The sequence below is a fragment of the Miniopterus natalensis genome, chromosome 14 (assembly GCF_054644295.1).
Source record: "Miniopterus natalensis isolate mMinNat1 chromosome 14, mMinNat1.hap1, whole genome shotgun sequence".
NCBI lineage: Eukaryota > Metazoa > Chordata > Mammalia > Chiroptera > Miniopteridae > Miniopterus > Miniopterus natalensis.
Genome location: NC_142094.1, coordinates 46,650,991 through 46,672,662, shown reverse-complemented (window position 1 = coordinate 46,672,662; position 21,672 = coordinate 46,650,991). Strand labels below are relative to the sequence as shown.

At 46.9% G+C, this 21,672-nt stretch overlaps 1 protein-coding gene across 4 annotated transcripts in view; it reads left to right on the top strand.

Moving 5' to 3' along the window:
- The window catches only part of SORCS1 (sortilin related VPS10 domain containing receptor 1), a 394,451-nt gene that overhangs the window by 345,611 nt on the left and 27,168 nt on the right, over window positions 1-21,672 (top strand). For all 4 annotated transcript variants that reach the window (XM_087823933.1, XM_087823932.1, XM_087823934.1 and 1 more), the window contains exons 19-23: window positions 1,580-1,766; window positions 9,057-9,190; window positions 11,323-11,446; window positions 16,080-16,192; window positions 20,646-20,777. In XM_087823933.1, the coding sequence (XP_087680059.1) occupies window positions 1,580-1,766; window positions 9,057-9,190; window positions 11,323-11,446; window positions 16,080-16,192; window positions 20,646-20,777 (690 nt within the window). The remainder of the gene's footprint in view (window positions 1-1,579; window positions 1,767-9,056; window positions 9,191-11,322; window positions 11,447-16,079; window positions 16,193-20,645; window positions 20,778-21,672) is intronic.

Below are 21,672 nucleotides of genomic sequence, written 5' to 3'. Positions count from 1 at the left end.
TCAGTCCAAGTCGGTGTCCAAATGAAGGACAAGTCAGCAAGAATGGTTGACATTTGTACTTGTTAGTGAAGGGAATTCAAGTATTTGCACAATGTCTAGGCTTGTGGGTATCTGTTCGGTAATTTTGAGTGGAGTTTCTATCCCACCCTAGGGAATAATTTTTGCCCATATCCTTATGGGGAGCTGCCGTGTGCCCCCTCACAATGCTTGGCCTGGCATAGATCAGAGGAGCAGGTCACAAAGATTCATAGGATTCGAACTGCTTTTCCTTTCCCCGTGAATTAATCTTTTAAATGTCAGCATTTTAAACTTGGTCTTTTCAAAATATGATACCATATGAACCTTACTTAATTGAAAATAGATTTCTAGTTCAAAGGTACCCCCCCTCCCCCGAAAATGGGAAAAGCTAAGAAAACAAATGACTAAACGGGTATTAAAGTGTAGGCTGTGTGTGGTGGAAGCTGGTGTTTGTCAGTTGGTCTAAGAAACATTGTACCTTAAGAATCTTGACTAATTCCACAGGCGGTTGTTTTTTTTTCAGGTCTGGGATTTTATAAGTCAGACTTTATCGGCACCTGCCTACCTGTGTGAAATTCAGAATCCTGTGATTCTGAACAAACTTTAAAAGGGGTATTGCAGGTCTTCTACACTTGCACTGTTTTTACAGTCATTTGTTTTGGGGATAGGATTTTACAGATGATTAATGACTCACACGTCTTTTATAACAACTCTTTGAGTTAAGACAGGAAGGTATTATGCCCATTTCATAGACCAAAGGAGGTTGAATGACGCCCATGAAATCATCTAGCTTGGGAATGGCCTGGAGGAGCTGTCAGTTCTTTGCCCCTGTGTGTAATGAATGAAATGCAGTCCAGAGAGAGGGGTTCAAATCCCAGGACTGCAGCTGACTAGCCTCGTTAACCTTGAGCAAGCGATTAAACCCTTCTTGACTGAAGTTTCTCCATCTGTAAGATAGATGAGCATCTCTGCTTTTCTCCTCACTAAGTTTCCATGAAGAATAAAAGGAGATCATTTTGATAGTAAGTAATGCTGAAGTATAAAAGAATTAACCATCATTTTCTTAAATAATAACAGTGTTGAGCCCAGTGTCATATCAGGCAGGAGGCAAGGTGTCTCCTATCCATTTCCCAGCATGATCAGGGAACCAGAACTAAAACAGGGGACTTGGGGGCTCTGAACACACGGGAAGTGGCCTGTGACACGCCAGGTAGGCGGAATATTTAAAACCGTGTACACCTTTTTTAATTCGCAGGGCTGAGGAGACTCTAAGCAAATTTGAGTCAGAGGAATTGACTCAAATTGGAGCTGATAGTCAAACACTTAATTTCTCAAACCTGGAAACTTTGGGTAGCCAGTGCCCTTCAGATTTGGAGAACATCCATCTTAGTAAATGCCCGTGTGCCAGGGACTGTCACAGGGATTCTGGCAAACACACAGACCCTCCCAGCTGCGGGGGGAGCCGGGCTGCCATTATTCCCGGGCCAGCAACCAGGACAGGCCCCAGCCCCCAGCGCCCCGGGCACGACTCCCTTCCCCCTGACGCTGGGCTGTTTTTCAGGGTGACGTTCAGAGGACCTTCATCCAAGTGGACTTCGGTGATGGCATTGCGGTGTCTTACGTCAACCTCAGCTCCATGGAAGATGGGATCAAACACGTCTATCACAATGTGGGCATTTTCCGAGTGACCGTGCGGGTGGACAACAGTCTCGGGTCTGACAGCGCCGTCCTGTACTTACATGTAACTTGTATGTTATTACTGTTGTTGATTTATGACATAATTTAAGTATTGTGTCCTTTTAAAATAGAATCCAAAATTGCATATTTAGAGGAAGCTTGCTAGTTAGTTACTTATTAGCAGGAGGGGAAAGGAGCAGAAGAAAGACCAGTGGGGAGAGCGTAAGAAAGCCCCCGCCATCGCCACACAGTTGTCCATGTCCAGGAGTTATTTCTCTCATTTTTTTTTTCCTTTTTTGCTTTTTTTTTTTTTTTTAAATGTGTTTCCTGGGCTGGGGATGATCTGTTGTTAGAGAGAAGGTGGCATAGAGGGAAAGAGTGTAAACAATGTTAAGAAAACTACAGTGGGATACAGTTCCAAGAAATATTCAAGCTTTTTCCCCACTGAGGGATCTACAGGTGTGCCGAGTACCATGAGATAATATCTGAGTCATGTTGAGTAACAGTAAATGCCTTCTATAGTGCATTTATCAGTTTCTCCAGATAGGCACAGGACTTGTTTAAGTTGCTAGAAAAATTGTTTACTTTAAAATGAATGTAGCTCCTTCATATGAGTGGCCTTGTTCAAATTAATTCCAAGTATTAGGCTAAGAGTATTAAGGCCAAGCAATACCCCATGCCTCTCACCCGCCCCGGGCCCGCTGAACCAAACTGAGTGCAGGATGTACTAACTGAAATATTTTTTAAGCCGCTGTGGCCCAGTGAAGGACACACTATTTAGAGACCCCCAAGAGTTCATTGGGCACCTGAAGAATCCTGTTCTCTTGGCAACTCTGGACCTTTCTCTCCTGAACACTCATGACAGAGGGGCTTTGAAGAAACCTCCTTCGAGTTTAAACAGAGTTTTATGGAGATTCCCAGTTTGCCAACCCCACTTCCCTCTCCTCAGTTAAAATTTTTAAATTCTTACTGTGTGCCAGGCGGGGCTTTGTGTTGAACAGGCTCTTAGATGTGTAATCTAAGTCCTCAAAACAACCTTCTGAAGTAGGCACTATTGGAAACCCTGCTTTCAAAGAACAAGTGAGGTCCCTAGAGCTTACATAGCCCATTTGAAGTGGCAGACCTACTACGTGGCAGAGCCAGGTTTCAGACTCAGACCCACCTGCCTCCCATCCCAGCTCTTGATCATTAAGGTTACTGTCACTGCCAACAGTGGCTTGGGGTTAGAGGAACTAAGTCTCCAGCAGCCCCTGTCCCCCTTCCACATGTTTGCGGATCATCCTGATAGAACGTGAACATTTACGTTAGAAGCAGTGCCCTTGCTGTCCCACTATATATGTTCAAGACACATTTCATAGGCTCCCTTCCTGCTGACTGCCACCCGTCAGCTGGCCTATATAAACTTCCTGGAGTTGTCTGGTACTAAGAAATAATCTCAAGTGATAATATCATAGGACCGATCATAAAACTTTCAGAAACACATCACAAGCACTGGGTTATTAAAATAACTTTTAACCAAATGATAACGCATTTGCTGAGAACGGCTGCCTGCCTAGCAGCCTGTCATTGTCCACAGTTCTGTACGGGGGATTTTTGTTAGAGAGCCGCTCTCCTAAGAATGACAGTAATTCTATTCCATGTCCAATATATTGATTTAACCACTGCCATACTCCAACCATGCGTAAATACCGATTTCAGATTCAGCAGTAGCTTTTTGATTCCATTGCTCAGGGTCTCTCATAGCATCATCCACAGCTCGCTCTCCTGGATGCCCTATGGATTCTTTCTCATCCTGAAAAAGAATCATATCCCGGAGGGGTTCCTCTCTACCCCAGCCCCCTCCTGGGTTTACTAAATCCAGGGAGGGAAAAGCAGCACAGAGCTGGCCTCTGCTCAAGACTCAAGGTTGCTGAAGCCACAACTTCTAAAAGAAATGAGCTGCTCTGTTCACTTGCTATTTTGGGGGGTCTCATTAGCCTAGGGAAGTGGCTATGGGATTTGGCCTTAACCTTAGTGGAAGACAATTTGTAATGGAAAGTTTTGTGTTCTGATTTTAATTTTGTTAGGCTCTTTTTGGGTTAAGTGGTTGGATTAGCATGCATCGTATAATGGAACCCCTTTCTAAGCCTGTTCTTGGGGACAAAAATGAACTCTTTTATAGGAACTATATTAAAGAGGATTATTTTAAAACTTTCTTGAATTCACATACATGCAAAACCCACCTCATGAGCATTTTCAGCATGTTCCTGAGTGCCACTCTCCTAAAAGCCCCAGTGCGTGTTACTACGCCCAGGACCCCGTCACTTATCCAGACACCTGTACCCTGATACCATAAGAGGCAGCACAGGCCGTTTCTTTCAGATTGAGAAAAGGACCTGAGAAGTACTGTGACTTTGACACTTTTAAACTACCTAGAAGTCAGAACAGTACCATCTTTGATTCACATTTCTCCAAATCTCAAACCTGAAGGGTATCATGGCAGTTTGGGGGGGGGGGGGGGAGGATGGCATTTAGAAAAATACAAAAACTGAGCAGTGGACTGAGCTGGGAGTTGGGAGGTCCAGAGGCTGGCCTGGATACCTGGCCCAGTCGTTCCATCTCTCTGAGCCTAGAGTTTTCTCTGTCACGTAAGGAATGCACATTTTGTTCCCGAAAGGTTCTGTTTAGCATAATATGCTGCACCCTGTTCACTAGTAAAGCTTGATTTTCAGGTATCACAGAGTAGCATATGCATGTGTCCTTAGTGGGTTCCGAGCAGCAACTCTGAGCTCAGCTTGCCAGGCCTGCCCTCTGCCCCTCTCCCTCCCTCCCTCCCGTCCACCTGGGACTCCCCCAATTGCCCGTCTTGAACACACTCCTGCCACTTCCAGATCAGAAAGGTGATTTGCTTCCAAATCAAGAGGCCTTTTACTAGGAGTTGGCAAAGGTCATCAGAAACAAATGGAGAGGCTGTTCCTGCTGTAACATTTCTAGGAGGGGAGGGGCTGGGTAAGCAGTTGTAGCCTGACAGTAGAAACTCCTCAGGGAAAGTGTTCACTGTGCTCTGCTTGTTTGCAAACTAAGGAGACCCCTTTGCCCTGCCCTCCGTGGTTTGGATGGGGCAGAGAATTTAGAGAACATGCAGATTCTTGCTCAGAAAGCTGCCTTATCTAAGCCAGTCTTGCAGAAAAAAAATCACTGAAAACTGTGCACATGTGCAGAATGGAAGGTAAAAGAAACGAAATGGATTTTCTTCCCTCACCTCTCTTCGGCAGCCTCCTTACAAAAACGCCCTTTGCATATGTCGCCCTGTCTCCATCTTAGGGGAAAGTGATAAGTTTCCCGAGATCTTGTGTAGCTTTGCAACTTTTCACACGCTCATTATATTGGCCAGCATATGTCACACTTGGGTTTTGTAAAGTGTGGTTTAATGAGTCACCTGCCCCAAAACTACATGACAAAAATATAGTGTCCTGGGCCCCATCCCAGACCTACTGAAGTAGAACTCCCAATGGCCCCATAACCTGCTCTGAACAGATTAAGATGATCCTTATGCACACTGAAGTTTAAGGAGCTCTGTTTTAGGATCTCGTCTTTACACTTTTATGCTTCTGTTTCTTCTAGTGGATTTTTAAACATTTCAGACATCAGCAGTATGCTGCATACACACTCTCATTTGGTGGTCAGGGAGGCCTGCAGAACAAATGCTGCAGGCAGGCCAGGACAATCAGTGCATGTGCATGTGCGCACACCCCCCACACACGCACACACACAGCTGAACCGTCAGCTGTTTCCTGCAGCACAGGAGGGCTAAAGAAGACGAGAGCAGGGAAACCTCAGTCACACAAATAACTCTGCAGCCCCCTCAGCCACCTCGCCAGCGAGACTCATCTGGAGTGATGCGGTGCCACCTGCTGCTCGTTCAGGGCCTTGCAGGCACCTGTTTGCCCGAGAAGCAGCTGCCCCCTTGCTCAGCTCTGGTCGTGATGCAGGAAGCCAGGTGGGGCCTCCAGGGCCTGGGGTTCATTTCTGTAGCTCTTTTGGGGCAGACCGCGACCCCTGTGCGGAAGAGAGATGCTTAAGGGGTAGGCTTTGGGGCATCAGGAAGTAGGTATATTAAACACATAAAAAGTAAATGAATGCAAGAGGATGTGGGAATCTGGAAAATTCCACACATTTACACGAATGTATAATGTATAAACATGCAGGAATGAATTCATGCACACGCACCTATGCGTACCTCAGGGCCGACAAGGCTGACATGCTGCATGTCCTGAATGCCTCTTAGATCTCCTGGGCTTCCAGGCCCCCCCATCTCTGCAGTGCAGCCCATTCTTGCTGCCCCTCAGACAAGGGGTGCATACGCTCTCCTCAGGACCTGTGCACTTGCTCTGTCCTCACCCCGGAGCATCACAGAGACACCTGGTCCCTTCTGTACTTTATTCAGGTCGCTGCTCAAATGTCATTTCTTCTCAGAGACTTTCCTTGACCAGACTGTCAAAAAAGGCACTCTCCCACAGACCCCATGCCTGCCTCCCTCAATGATACATAAGCTCCTCCTAGCTCCAGGTGTCCCCGGCACGTAGAATAATGCCTGACACCTAGTTGCACTCAAAAGCTGTTGAAATGAATGAATGACGATATTTCAAGGAAAAGATTCAATTTTTGTCATTAACAGGGTACGCAGGCACCATCGTTACTTTGATGTTCTGACTTTTAAAAAACTGTTAAAAGCTCCTATGTGACAGACAGAAAAGATGAACCCTTTTAGAATGGAACTAACAGAGCTGGTCTAGTTCTTGTATTCTAATGGATTCATTTAACTCAGATCTGGGGAATCAGGAGAACTGTCACACAAGAGGGGACCCTGGAACTGGGACTGAAGTCTGACAGGTGCCATGAGGAAGGAGTAAAAGCTAAGGCCTTAGGGTGGGATAAGGCATGGCCTTCAGGAGCAAACAGCAGACTAGAGGAGCCGTGGAATCTATGAGAGACCGGTCAAGTTCGTTTTTCCAGTGCCTGGATCATTTTAAGTCATCAGTAAGCAGTGACTCTTCATGGCTCTTCTGTTTAAAGGGGACAGTCTTATTGAGCATTTTCAGCTGGCCAGAGCATGGGCTCTGAGATCAAGCTGCTTTGGTTCACTCCCTGGAATCGAGGCAGGTCACCTTCCTCTGCTTGTCCATCTCTAGATGGGGATGTTGGTAGTGGCTGCCCATAAGGTGGCTGTGAGGATTAACTGAGAATTAAATGCCATTAGCAGAATATGTGGTGCTCAGCCATCCCTCTGTAGCGCTGCCCTTTATCACTTCATCGAACCATTCTGACACATGACCAACTACTTTTTATCCTGTGGCTTATAAGCCAGAAAATCAATTTGGTTCTGTATGCTGGTCACGGAGCCTCAAATTCTATAAAGAGGGAGAAGCATGGACAAAAGCGGAGACAGGAAATTATATCATTTGTTACCCGGCGGATGTGCGGGGATCTGCTGTGTCTTGGAACCGGTGCCAGCCTTCCCTAGGAAGGTAAATGTGAAGGGCTCTCACCCTCCAGACGGCTGCACCTGCGGCCTCGACTCACAAATGCCGTCGTTGTTGTTATAATTAGGTAACGCGGGTTTCAGTTTTGAGCAGGTGACTAGCATGATCCACTTGGCTTTCTGGGAAAATCTCTCTCGGAACTCTTTGGAGGGTGAGAGGTACACACGTAGTCATCGTGTGCACTGTGTGAATGTATAACACAGACGTGCAGGTTGCACAAGCAGGCGTTAGTATTTCAGGGCCTACAAGGCCCAGATGCGGCGTGTCCTGAGTGCCCCTTAGACCTCGCTGGCTTCCACCCCTTCCCTCCGCCTCGAGCTGCAGCTGTCGGCCTTTCTCACTGTTCCTCAGACACGGAGACCCGCCTGCCCCTGGGGGTCCCTGTGCTTGCTGCCGCCTCGCCCCGGAGCACGTGTTTTATTCTAGGCGCCGGGAGCAGCTCGTGTGCTACTGAGGGAGGCAGGCATTGGACACGTAAAGGGTAGGGAGAGGTGAGAGCAGGGAATCGGTAAGAGAGGTAATGGTCCAGGCAAGGGGGCTGGGTAGCATCTGAACCAGGGCAGGATTGGGGTGGGCGAGGGGAGCTCCGGTGAGTGTTTGTGGAACCGGATCAGTGGTCTCCCAGATGGATGTGGGTGGTGAGGAAAGCACTGTGGATGGACTCCCTGCTTCTGGGCTGCTCCCCTGGACACACACTGGTTGTGCTCATCCACGTGAGGGGAACACAGACGGGGGACAGTCCTGGGCTTCTCAGGACCATCTGGCTGCTAATTGAGTCTGGAGTCGAGAAGGTGGTTTGAGGACCCTTCGCATGCAGTTGATAGTTGAAGGCCAGGGTGTGGGTGACATTACTCAGAGAAAGAGCATGTGGAGGGAGGAAGGGGCTGGAGACCGTGTCCCAGGAAGCCCCTGGAAAGGTCACACAGAAGGAGGGGCAGTGAGTAAGCAGGTGGGACGGCCCCAGGTTCCACTTTCTTCTCTATCTCGTGGAACAGTGTGGGGATGACGGATTTCTGTCTGGGTCCACCTGAGAGGAAACTGCATTTTTCCTGGGAACAGTGACGCAGACAAGGGCAGGGATCCTAGGACAGGTGCCGGTGGTTCTCTACTGGGAGGATGTTCCTGTCTTTGTGGGTTTGTTCATCTGATTAAGGTTTCTGGCCTAATGGGCCTCCACAGACAGGGTTATCTTTTGTTTATTTAGTTCAGCACATCCTGAAAAGCTGAGACCCACGGGGCAGTCTGCCCGCTCAGGCTAGCCGGTGTCCCGGACGAGCTCAGCTCAACACCGAGCACAGTGTGTCCAGGCTTACCTGGCCAGGTGCTTTACAGACGAGCACACATGCACGCACGCACACACTGACTGACATGCACACACACCCCCACACACACTCATACACACCCACACAGATCTTTAAAATCCAGAAAGGAATAAAGAATAATTACCCCTCCCTCCCTCACCACCCAACGTGGATTCCATGATATTTTCACAGCCCTGCTTTACCGCCAAGCATATAACCTCTCGGCAAGACTTTGTATTTCCCTGTGAAATCTCCTACTGCGGCCTGGGCACTTACGGACTTTGTAAATTACTTGCCGATTTTTAAGCTTTTGCCCGTAAATAACTCAGGTTTTAGGCCTGGGAGGAGGTCGGTAAATGGGCACGCGGAGACGGAATTACTCACAATTACCCGTTTCTTCAAAGTCGAGGCAGCGCCCGAGCACTTCCCGGGGGCCGGGGCTGGGTTCGGAGGCCCCCCGAGTCTCGCGGGCAGCCTCGGGGCAGAGCTGCGCAGCGGAGCCCGCGTCCGCTCCATGCGCCTCCTCTCTCTGCCCCAGGCCCCCTGGAGCACGTGCACCTGGCTCTCCCCTTCGTCACCACGAAGAACAAGGAGGTGAACGCGACGGCGGTGCTGTGGCCCAGCCAAGTGGGCACCCTCACCTACGTGTGGTGGTATGGGAACAACACGGAGGTGGGTCGCCGGGGAGCCTCCCGCGTGGGGTCCGTGGCTGCTCAGCAACACTGGCTAAAGCAGAGACGGAGGGGGATGGCTTGAGGGACTCAGGGGTCAGGGGGCCCCGCCCGGGGCCAGCAGGCCCTCAGTGCAGCAATATTCCCAGCAGCCTGCGCTCTGTCCCTCTGTCCCTCTGGTTCTCTGCCTGCGTCTGTTTCTCTCCCACCGCATCACCCCTGCTTCTCGCCTCTGCCTGCCTCTGTGTGACTGTCCTTGTCTAGCTGGACATTCCTTTGCAGGGACCCTCAGCTGCAGCCCAAGCTTTACAGAAGCTGGGATGGAGTATGACCGGCCAGGCCTCGGTCGAGGTGCTGGCACAGAGTATGACCGGCCAGGCTTGGTCACACTGCTGGGCTGGAAAGAGAAGTGGTGAAGTCAGCCTCCTGAGAACCACATGGACCAACGCAAGGGAGGGAACAGTCCTCAAAAGGAAAAGAGGCTGATGGATACGGGCCAGGCAAAAGCAACAGATGCCCGTTACCACCCAGCCCCTAGATGGCCCCCTCGCCCACTACCTTAGGTCAGCTTGACCCTTTATCTTTTCCCAAAACATTCCCGTGATCAAAGTCAGCAACCGTTTTAAACCAGTAGAGACCTGAGCCTCATTTACTCAAGTCCCTTTTGCAGATGACAGAAGTGAGGGTGAGGCAGACGGAGCGGCCCGCTCAGTCTCAGTCCCGCAGGCGCAGGACCCAAGGCCCCCCGACGCCTGCGCGGGCTTCTGTTCTCACACCGGGCTGCGTGCTGCGCCAGTGTTGAACTCACTCCGTTCTCAGAATTTAAAATTTGCTTCCAAATTTCGGCAGGAGACAAAGGACCCTGAGCATCCCTCCCCACAGGGCACTGGACATACTGCCCGGGACTGGAAGCCACATCTAATTTCCCGCCAAGTTGTTTTCACTTGATGACTCAGCTGTTCCCACGCAACGCATTGTATTTCAATGCAAATCTTGTTCTACCCCAGAGCTGAACTTTGGCTTTAACTTGAGACATAATTTTGCACAGGGCATCGAGGATCCCCCCCCACCCCGCCCCTAGACAGCGAAGGAGTCTCTCACCTCTACAGTTAACATAACTCAGCTGAAAAGTCCTTTTTTATTACTTCTGCTCAAACTGGGCCCACAGCCCACAGTGGAAGGGCAGAAATCCATGTTATTTGCCTGAAAGCCAGGACTGGAAGGTGAAAGCCCCAGAACAACTTCATTCCGTGTCTCCTATTGTTTACCTTTTAGCAGAAAACCAAATTTTCAACAGATTGTGTTGAGCAACCTTCTTAGGCTGGCTTTTGCCTTTCCTCTGCCATCCAGGGAATTAAATGAATTTTGATTTTAAAATTAATTAAGAAAAGACAGGAAAGAAACGATTGCGGGGAGTGAGTTGAGGGAGGTCAGTAGGCTAATAATCTTTCCCTCCAGGACCCTGACATCCAATTGCATCGCAGGCAATGCTCCAAATCATCATCGCGTTCATTTATTTATTTATTTTTTGACTCCTCAAACCGCTATCCAATTAGTACTTGTTTCCATAGCAGCTGCTTCCAAGAAACTGCAGAGAGGGCTTCTCAGAGGAAGCCAAGCCACACCGGGTCACTTCTGTCTAACTGCTGTGGTTTTGGTGCTGCTGGTCGCTGCTTTCCATTGTAATTTAATATGAGTAGTATACCCTGGAGATAAACAACTGGCAGCCTGTAGATTTTCAGTGACTACTGCCTAAATCAGTGTTCACATGAGCCCTCTGTTTTAATCTGATTTGAATGTTTCCCTGGATCTGCTTCATATGAGCGGTTACCCATAAAGGGAGACACATAACCCACCAGCAAGCAAGACCTGTCAATCTTTCCTGCCCTTGATGAATATAGTGCCAGAAGAGAAGGGTCTACTTCACAAGGAATGGGCAGAACCACTTGGGGTCATGGCTCTAAGAGCCCCTTCCTGGCCTGGACGTGAGATGATGGGGAAGTGTGAACAGAGGCAGTTGTCACCAGAAAGAGCCCCCGCTGATCTGAGTGGCTTGCTGGCGGCTCAGAGCTAGCACTGTCGCGTCTGTAAATGAAGAGCTTCCCGCTCACTCTGCGCCCCTGTTTATCTTAGCCCCTGATCACCTTGGAGGGCAGCATATCATTCAAGTTCACTTCCGAAGGGATGAACACCATCACGGTGCAGGTCTCAGCCGGGAACGCCATCCTGCAAGACACCAAGACCATCGCGGTGTACGGTGAGTCCTCCGCCTTCACTGACTCGTTGCTGCCCTCCTGCTCAGAGGACGTGTCTTGGTCCCGTAGTGCCAGAGGCCATCCAGCTTATGACCTCTAACCAGAGCCCCGAGGACAGTGGTTGAGAAAGAGCTCCAGTCAGATCTCGTCCACTCTTTTGCAGAAGATATGATTGATTCACCAGCAAAATAGTAGTCCCAGGACCCAGAGGGTTTATTGTGCTGTTTCTCAGTGTGGCTCTGGTGCATGTAGAGTGGCCATTCGCGCACTCGCCTTAGGTAGGGTAGAGCGAGCTTCGCTATATGTAAGGCTCTTTCATGGCTTTTGATATTTTGGGGGCGTTTGAATAGCTAAAACTGATTATAAAAGAAACTGGTTAATATTGAGGCTTTTTATAAAGTTCAGCTTTAAAAGTCTTGATTAGTCAAAGGAATCTACCAATATCTAAATACTCTGTAAATCTTTTACACAAATCTGTATCAGAAAAGCATTCTGCTACATTAAAAGAGATGAAGGGTCATAACAGGCAGTCACGCATTGTCATAGACTGGATATTAGTTTGAACAAGTCGCTGTACAGAACAACTTTGTAATCCATTGGGGAAGTTGAGTATGGTCAGAGTATTAGATGGAATGAGCATTTACTGAACTGGAAAGGTGTAATTATTGATTGAAAATGGGAGATTGAAAAAATAGTTTTTACAAATTGACCTCATTTGGGGAAATTTTTTCTGCATAGAAGGTTATTCAGATGGATGCACTAAGTGTTATTGGTGGATGGTAAAAATGTAAATTTTTTTGTTAATGTGCAAGTGGTACATATGCATTATGGAAAATTAAAATAAAAAAGAATTTAAAAGACGATAGGGAAAGTAAATGCTGTGCAAAGAGAGAGTACAACAGGGAGGGAGAAAGAAGGGAGGGAGATAGGTAGATGATAGATAGATAGATGATAGATAGATAAGGAAAGGGGGGTCAGGCAAACACCAGCTGGTGGTTAAGATAATACCAATTGTCCCAGTTCCAGAATTAATTGATTCTGATGCAGGTTCTGTATTTCATTTCTCATCTTGCCAACTTCACCTTCAAATTTAGAAAGTAATTTGTAAGTAACTTTGAACATGTCTGAGGACGATATTCCTTGCATATCTGGGGGTTAGATTTCATGTTTCCTCCCCACCCCCCCCCCAACACACACACACACACACTCCTACCCCAAGAGGCTTGATAAGCTCAAATACTAAGTGAAAGTAGACCAGGACTCTGGTTTCCCTCACAAGGTCCCATCAGGGAGGCAGCCGCTCAGCCAGGGGGCCAAAAAGAAGGAAAGCTTTTGTTCCCCTGCTTCCCTCCTCCTCTCTATGCTGTGGGATGCGTTGAGTCCTCATAACAGCCCTGCCGTAAGGTCGGTGATATTATTACTCTCATTTTTTTCAGATGGGAAAATAACTTGCCGTCTAGTAAGTGGTGAAACTGGGCTTCCGACACAGACCATCTCTACCCAGGGCCCATGCTCTGAGATGACCCTGCTTAGCTGGCTCTCATGTCTCTTCCGTCTGATGCTTTTTTCTCTCTCACCTTCCTGGATGTCCCAGGCGTCACTAAGGAACACTGAGGCCCTCGTCCCACAGATGTCCCATTGGTTAAGCATATCAGCGATCTTCTCATTAGAACCACAGTGAGAACTTTAAACCTAGATGGTCTTTGGACTTATATGGTCCAACTAGTCATTTTGCACATAGGAAATGGTGGCCCAGAAATGGGAAGTTCCTGGCTTAACACTATTCTGCTGTTCAGTGACAGATCCAATAATAATAATGATGACGGCAGTGGTAGTAATGAACATTGACGGAACCTTTACCGGCATCTGTTCTAAGCACTTGATATGTATGATCTGTTTTATTGAACAGACTTAGGAGAAATATGCTATAATTATCTTTGTTTTACAAATGAGAAAATATGAGAAAAGTGTAATAAACAGAGCCTAAGACTCTGAATCCAGAGAGAATGTTCCTAACCACTTTCCACCCTCTTGCTAAGCTTAGTTTTCCCTCTTCCTAAAATCTCTTGAAAGGCATCATCCAAAAAAGAGTCACCCCATCCAAGGGTTATCTTCATTTAAAAAAGGCCTCTTCATTGAAATCTTGAGGGGGGGAGGTGGTTCCTCCTCCTCTAACCAGATTCCCAAACCATCACACATCCTTAATTTGTCTTTAGTCAGAGGACTTGTCCAGAATTGCATATATATGTGTAGAAAATTTTAATGACGTGTGACATATTAAAGGCAAATTGCCGCACAGGGAGTTAGGCAAGATTGAGCTCAACTAAAACAAAAGGCGGGGAGATTTTCAAACTCTGGAGTGAGCTAGTGGAAAAGCCACACGATAGAACAGAGGAAAGAAAATTTCCTTTACATTATTTCCCTTAATTTACTTGAGGACACAGGTTTACATTTTTACTACAAAAGAGAAGAAAATGTGAATGGGTACAATTCCTCTCTCCCAGCAGCTGTATGTGTATTTATTTACGTATTATTGGTGTTTACCCCTCAGTCCTTCCATGTGCACCCCTCATTTGTTGAATAAACTTAAGTATCGTTTTTCTCAGCTGACTCCCTCCCTGCCCTGCTGTTTAGCGTGCTAAGTAATTACAGAGGGAGCTTCATCATTTTTCTCATTTGTGTCCTTTTATGAAGGTAAACATCTCCCCTTTTAGATGAAGTTTCTACAGTTTGGTAAGAGGCTCTGGGAAAGTGAAGATGACATAAGCGTGCCTTTGAAATAAAAAGTTGGGATTCAGCAGGCAATTTCCTGGTGCTGCCATTGACCCGGCTACTAATTAGCATGCGTTTCATTATTTTTCCATCAGAACTGAGCTGGTGGTATCCACACTGGTAACCAGTGACTCATAACATTGTCCAGCTTTGAGAAATACATCTTGAGACTAGGCTAACTGCTATTAATACACACTTTTTAATGTAAGAGTTATCAATGCCTGTGTCCATGAGTCTTTAGCATTGTTAGGAAATGCAGGTGGGCTGTTAGTTTCCCGAATGTGTCAGCAACACTGCCCATGTTAAGGACCTGCTTAAGACAAGAAAGAAATACTTGTGAAATAGTAAATGCAAAAGTTACAGAGAGCCTCCACTGTAATTTATGCATCTATTTGTTCAATTAAAAAGTATATTCATTAAATGACTTACAGATAGGAATTCAAAAGCTACCATGATATGAGTACTATTTCATAGATCCAGGAACACAATGCCCCTTTCCTCAGTGAGTTTATATTCCAGAGGGAGACAGACAATAAAAGCAAAATAATTTAAGTAGCAAGAAATATGAAAAAACAAGCAGGGTCATGTGGTGAAGGGTGTTTGAGTTGGTAGAAGGGAGGACACCTAAGTGGCTGGTGGGAAGGGGTTCTTCAGGAGAGACTGAATGAAAGGAAAGAGCTGAGGATGCTATCATCTGGGGAAGTGAAAGCACACTAATGTGGGAAGGAGCATAGCAGATTGAGGAACCTGGGGAAAGGCAGGGTCCCGGAGTGGGGACCCCGCATGACGTGAGGCAGCAGAGAAAGTCAGTGCTGGGTTGTGTGGGAGGATGAGGCCCTGGTAAGAATCTGAACTGTGTTCTAAATGCAGTGCGGAGCCATGTGCCAAATGCTGAGCTATGATTCAGAGCTGTGCTCTGAAACCCAGCACCATGCTGGGGCCAGGGCCATGACTTCCATGGGCTCATACCCACCAATGACTAAGTGAGACAGAAATAGGAGAGCGGACTTATTCCTGGGACACAGGGGACTCTGCTGGCTGACTATCTAGAAGACTCCCAGCAGTCTTTCTGAACCTCCCACAGACCACAGAGCAGCCACCCATCCTTCCTTCCTTCTCCCACTAAAATGTCCTGTGTGCATCACAGTCTGAAAGTGCTCCAAGCTCCTCTGGCTTTTTCCCCAGTTCTCTACTAGATGATTCTACTAATAAAATCCTTGCTTTTGTAATTCCACCTACATCCTAACTCAGGGACTACGGAGACAACTAACAAAACCCTTGAACTAAGGAGCTTTAAATTCCATTATACAGAACTTTCATGCAAATGCAAAATAGCAACAGCATGACTATAATAATAATTATTATGTAATGATATAATAATTATTATTATACAGTCATAATAATAATGAAAGTATGTGCAGAATGCAGTTGTGCCATAAAAAAGAAAGTTAGAACATAGTGGGAGAGGGTACTCATTCAGTAAGTGCACCAAGGAGAGCTTGGCTATTGTTTGCATGGAAGGTGGGGCATTCCAGCCAAGGGATTGTGTAGGCACAGGCACAGGGGCATAAACTTGAGGAGCCTTCGGGGTGCTTCAGGTCATTGAGTGTCAGGAGTGCAGAGTCTGGAATTGGGGACAATGGGAAAAGGCTTGGAGGTAGGCAGGGGCGAGAGCCTAGGGCTTTAGTCTGGAAAATGAGCCAGGAGATAGCAGGGATGGGATATGGAATTTGCCTTCTAGTAGGGTCTTCCCCCTGAGTGTGGAGGAAAGGGCCCTTCAATTAGGGCTTTGCATACAATACAAAGCATGCAGACTTCTTAACTATTGGACTTACAGTAACCGCCCTGCTCTTGTATCTACAGAGGAATTTCGATCTCTTCGCCTGTCCTTTTCTCCAAACCTGGACGACTACAACCCGGACATCCCTGAGTGGAGGAGGGACATCAGCCGAGTGATCAAAAAGTCCCTGGTGGAGGTGAGTGCACACAGTCCTTTCTCTTGCCCAGGCACATTTCCTCTTTGTCCATGAAGGGCTTCATGGTGAGGGGAATCCTTGTGCAAAGGAATGACTGGAAAGAGCTGGAGCCCATGGGAGATCTGTCTGACATCTGCAGACTGAGCTCCACACTTGCAGACACATCACAGATGCTTTGAAGGCAATGAAACCATAAACAAACATGTGCTCCTTAAGACCGTGAGAGTTTGTGACAGTCATATAGCAGAGTTCACGATGAGCTATTAGTAAGTATAAAATCAGCTTTGGATTTTATGTGTCTTAATACTGAGACACACAGCGTGAATCCAATTAAGAAGAGCAGCCCTGGGTTCCAGCTCCACAGACAGTGAGCATAACAGCACAGTGAGCACTCAGAACGTGATGGTTAGTCATCCTTCTGTGTCCAGTTCTTTCAAAGGCCTTTGTCACCTACAACAGCCCCACAGGGAGATATTGTTGTCCTCATTTTGCAGATGGAGCAGCTGAGGTTCAGAGAGGTTAACTTGTCTAATGCCTCGAAGCTAATAAGTGATGAAGGTATAACATTGAATGGAAGGCTCTGAGTCCAATGTCTGGGTTTTTACCTACGAAGCACAGCTCCCTGGAGTTACTAAGAAAATAACCAGGTGATGTGATTTATCCCTCTCCGAGCAAATGTCACTGACATTTTGAGAAGACACATACTTTTAGACACACTGCCCTGTGCATACTTCACTTTCATGAACAATCAGAGCAGGGGTGTCTGCTCATGGAGCTGCTTGGATTTATTTCACAAACCCAGAAAGTCAGAGACGATAGGCCTTTTTCTAGGGTATATTCTTAACCCTAAAGGAAAGTCAATGTAGTGGGGTTTTTTGTACATTCTTTCCTGCACCCAATACAAGGTACCTCATGACACAAAGAGATATGGGATAAAGACTTTAACCTGAAAGACTTTCACCCCTGCTCAGAAAGCAGATCTTGTGCCCCCCCCCCCCCCCTTTACCAAAGAGCTGGCGACGTTTCCTATATTCATACCATTGTTTTTGTTATTTATTTATCACTTACAATATTTGGAAACTCTTCTCACTGCTTTGAAATTTTGAAACATTTAATCACTAAAAAAAGTAGCCTATGATGTAGATAGTATGATTAGTCCCATTTTACAGGTGAGGAAACTGAACTTAGAGACAGGTAACTGGTCCAAGGTCATGCAGTTAAAATTCAGGCTTGGGAATCAGACCATCAAGATTTGAGTCTTGATTTCATGGTTTCATAACCACTCCACTCTACTTCCATCCATTGCCTTATTATACGAAGAAACAGGGTTAAGTGGAGCAGTCCTATCTTCATGTGCCTCTGGCTACATGCCTTCTCAACCTCTGTTTTTAGGACTCAACATCCATGACATTATGGGTGACTAAATGTGATGTCCGCCAGGGGGCGAAGCTACTAGACTGCAAGACCTGCTAGAATAGGCCCTTCTACCCTCTGGTGAAATAACTGGTTTCTCTCCTCTGCTGTCTAAGAGAGATGACTTACACCTACCCTTCAATTAACCCACTGCCCACCTCCTTCAATGTGCAGCATATAGGAATCCATGTCCCTATAGATCTCCCAGGCAGCTGTGCCCCCACATGACTTATCAACCAGGCATTAGCTCAGCAGTGACCAGTTTTCCAGGGTGATTTCTCTTCACATTTATTGCCTGGGGATCAGATGCCCTGGACCTCTACCTTTCCACCAGCTGTCCATTGGGCTAGAACTGACTGCTCATCAATATTTCTAGGCTGATGTATAGCATAATCAGCTCAATGCAGAATAAACATGCTCAGCATCCCTCAGGACAGGCTGTGTGATGGACAGAGGGAGTTTTTAAAACTTCTTGGTTCCCAGTCCTAAGAGGTCGATGACCCAGGCCCTGGTTCCTAGTGCCCCACCCTGCCTTTGGCCATTTTCCTAAGTCCTGAAGCAACTTGGTACAACTTGGGGTCAGCTAATTTTTACTTTTCCTGTCGATTACATGACAGAATTGGATAAAAAAATCAGTTGCCTTTTCCTCATCAAATGGGGTTTTCCTATTGACATTTCACCATGGAATCTTTCATTGAATGTCATTCATTAAGCATTTTTTAATATGATAAGGATGGTTTAAACATAATCTCTGAGTTAAAAATCTATAAGGCCATAAAGCAGTTTGATATTAGCTGTGATAGGAGCTGCTACATGATCATTGATAGGAGAAGGGAGGCAGGAGAACACTGGTTAATGATAGAGGCTTCATGATCAGACCAAAGTCCCAAACTAATCATCACCACTCACTACCTAGATGGCCTTGAGCCATTGTTTAACTTTCCTCCGTCTACCATCTGTCCTGTGACAGAAATAAGATGCATTACCCAGATCCCCATGCAGGGGAGGACTGTTGGCTTAGCTGCTAGGAATGCTGTGGGTAGAGGCTTCCACCGCTTTACTCCAGGTCATGACCCTTTCGAGGGTGCTCATGTCCAGTGATTAACTGACGCTGCTATAGAAGGGCCTGGCTTAACCTCAGACACATCTGAAGCACCATTCTCGCTCCCTATAAGGTCTCCTGCAGCTGCCGTTGGCCTTCATCACAGCTCAACTTCTCCCTCTGCTCATTCCTGCTTCCTTTTCTCCACTCCCATAGCTGTTGATCCCAAGAGCACCCTTAATAAGCACACCAAAGGCTCAGCTCAAGTCAGCTTCCTGAGGACCCCAACCTGTGATGTGTCTTTACCATCAAAGAGTGGCACAATAACAATTGCATCAGAGAGCTGTCATGGGAGATTGCATTACAGAATATTAACAGGTTGCTTAGCATAATGCTAGACACACGGGAAGGGCCCAATAAATGGAATGTCTTATAACTTTGAAAACGGTATAAATAAAGGTGAGGTTCAGAAACAAATAAATCACCTCATTAGAAAATCTTGAAAAAATATATTGAAACAAGTGGACTTTAGGAAGGAAAACTCATGAAGAAGAGTAGGGTTTTGGCAACAAATGTAGAGAAAGGACATTCTGGGGGAGATGGAACACACAAAAACATTTTCAGGAAAAAGTTGTAATATTGAGAAATTGTACATGATTCCATTTGGCTGGAGCCTACGTTGACTGTGAGCTGTGTGTAATATGTGTGGACAGGAAGGGCTGGACCATACTGGAGAAGGCTTTGAAGGTATGTTCAATCCAGTTGGTATTGGGAATTATTGCAACAATTTGGACAGGAAAACACACTCTGAGTTGAACTGAAGGAAACAAAATCTGGAAGTAGTAGCCTATCTCCTGGAGATGGGGAGACTATTGTAAAAGTTGAGGGGAGAGAATGTAAATGCTGAATTGGGATATTAACAGTGGATAGTTGGACAGGAAGGAACCGGTAGAATCATTGCTGTGGATGTCGACATGTCAAGATCTCTTAGGCTGAGTCAATACAACGTGGGAAGGGGCATGTAGTGTCAGAAACAAATGGAAGGCTTCGGGCCAGAGTATGTGGGAAAGGACCCCCTTGAGTCATCCAAATGTAGAATTAATATTTTACAATTGAAAATGAGAAGGTTCCTTTTTGACATGTTCGTTGGAAGTCCTAGTAAAACAACCAAATGAATGGCATTCTGACAGACCGCTGAAGGGTAAAGCTGGGATTGGAGCTATTGACTCTAGAACCATCTAGAGAATGGACTCAGGGGAAACCCTGGGATATAAGCTCAAGCGAGAGCAGGTGCAGTAAGACAAAGAGGAAGTCCTTGAGTGGTAACTAATTTTAACAGGATTCAGCTTGGCAAAGTGAAGGGCTCAGCGTGCTCCATGGAACGGGCTGCTCCTCGGGTTCTGGGGGTGTGGAGAAGTCAGCAGGTGTCTGAGGGTTGATATGGGGGAGTTACGTTAGGTTGAGTCACTGATGCAACTGGTCTATTTGAAGGGGTAACTCTAGTGCTTCCACAAAGGAGGGGGCTAGGTTAAAAAAGGTTAAGGCGTGAGGGGCAGATGATGACATTTAGTGAGTGAGAGTCTTCGCGCCGGCACAGTCCACCTACCAGAGATGCCTGCTGGAAGAAGAGCTAATGTTTGAATCCCCAGGCATGACTACAGATGCTTTACGTGCCGCTTATATAATTCTCAAAACCACTGCGGGTATCCCCACTTCTTTCTTGAGGGAATGTAGATACAGAGGAGATAAAGTGCTCAAGGGTTCACAGGGATGGAGCTGAGATCACACCTCGGACGGGCTGACTCGGGCACCTGCACCTGTAGTCCAGTGCCGGCTCTCACGTCCCTTCCTACCAGGTGCACCCAGGAACCTGCTTGCACACCCCACCCGCACCTCCTTGTGTCTTCTTACCACCCTTCCCCGCTCCCTGCTGAACACTTGGTTCCTTCTCATCACCTTTCCTGCAGGACTTACATGCTCTCTGTGTCTCTCCCTCAGGCCACTGGGGTCCCAAGCCCCCACATCCTGGTGGCGGTGCTCCCTGGCTTACCCACGGCTGCCGAGCTCTTTGTCTTGCCGTATCAGGATCCAACGGGAGGGAACAAAAGGTCAGCTGAGGATCTGGAGCAGGTGAGTGCCCCATGGGACAGTTGAGCTTATCCCAGAGGTTGGCCCTCACTCCTGCTGGTGTCTACCCACCAGGACGGCAGCTCTCTGGGATCTCGGCTGGAGAGGAAGGGCACTAGCTGTTTGTGGAGCTTCGGACTCTCTGCTCTTCCACTTCTTTTTCGTAATCTGGTGATCCTAACTAACAGCGTCACAGAAACACACATGCGAGAGTGCTGTAGGCAGTGGCTAAGTTCCTCGGAGTACATCCACGCTGTGCGGTGCTCACAGCGTTTTCATGAGTTCCATAAACCTGTGCATGTTGACGTGACGAACTGCCCGAGATGTTCAGAACAAAAAAGGTGAGTGGCCGAACAAATCGTAGAGGTTGGACCCATTTATATTTTACTTGACTTATTTTCATCACGAGCGTGTCATGAGACTTAAATGATACAATATGCATAATAGCTCTTATAAAAGGTACAGATTTTGCACAAATTGCAAATCCTCTTTATCACCACCGTGTTAAGACGACCTGATGTGTGGTTATAACACAAGTGGTATTGGCTCCAGGGAACCTTCACTGGCTATTTGGGGTCCACTGCCTCCTCCTTCCCACCACGTTTGGAGAGAGAGAGAGAGGGAGAGAGTCTATGTCTCTGTGTGTTTCTCTCTCTCCCAGCTGCCGCTTTGTCTTTTACCCTCCCACTCCCCCTCTTAACTTAGAAAGTCTCTCCAGCCTCTGTAGTGGGGTTATTATTATGTGCTGTTTTTCCTGTTCTTTTCCATCCACTGAGTCAAAATGATCAGCCTTGGTTAGAAACTATATGATTTCAGTTTTTAACTTCTTTCTGGCCAGTGGATTAAAAATAGGATTTCCCTGGGCCACTCAATAAATACTGGCTTTTCCCCCTCTAGT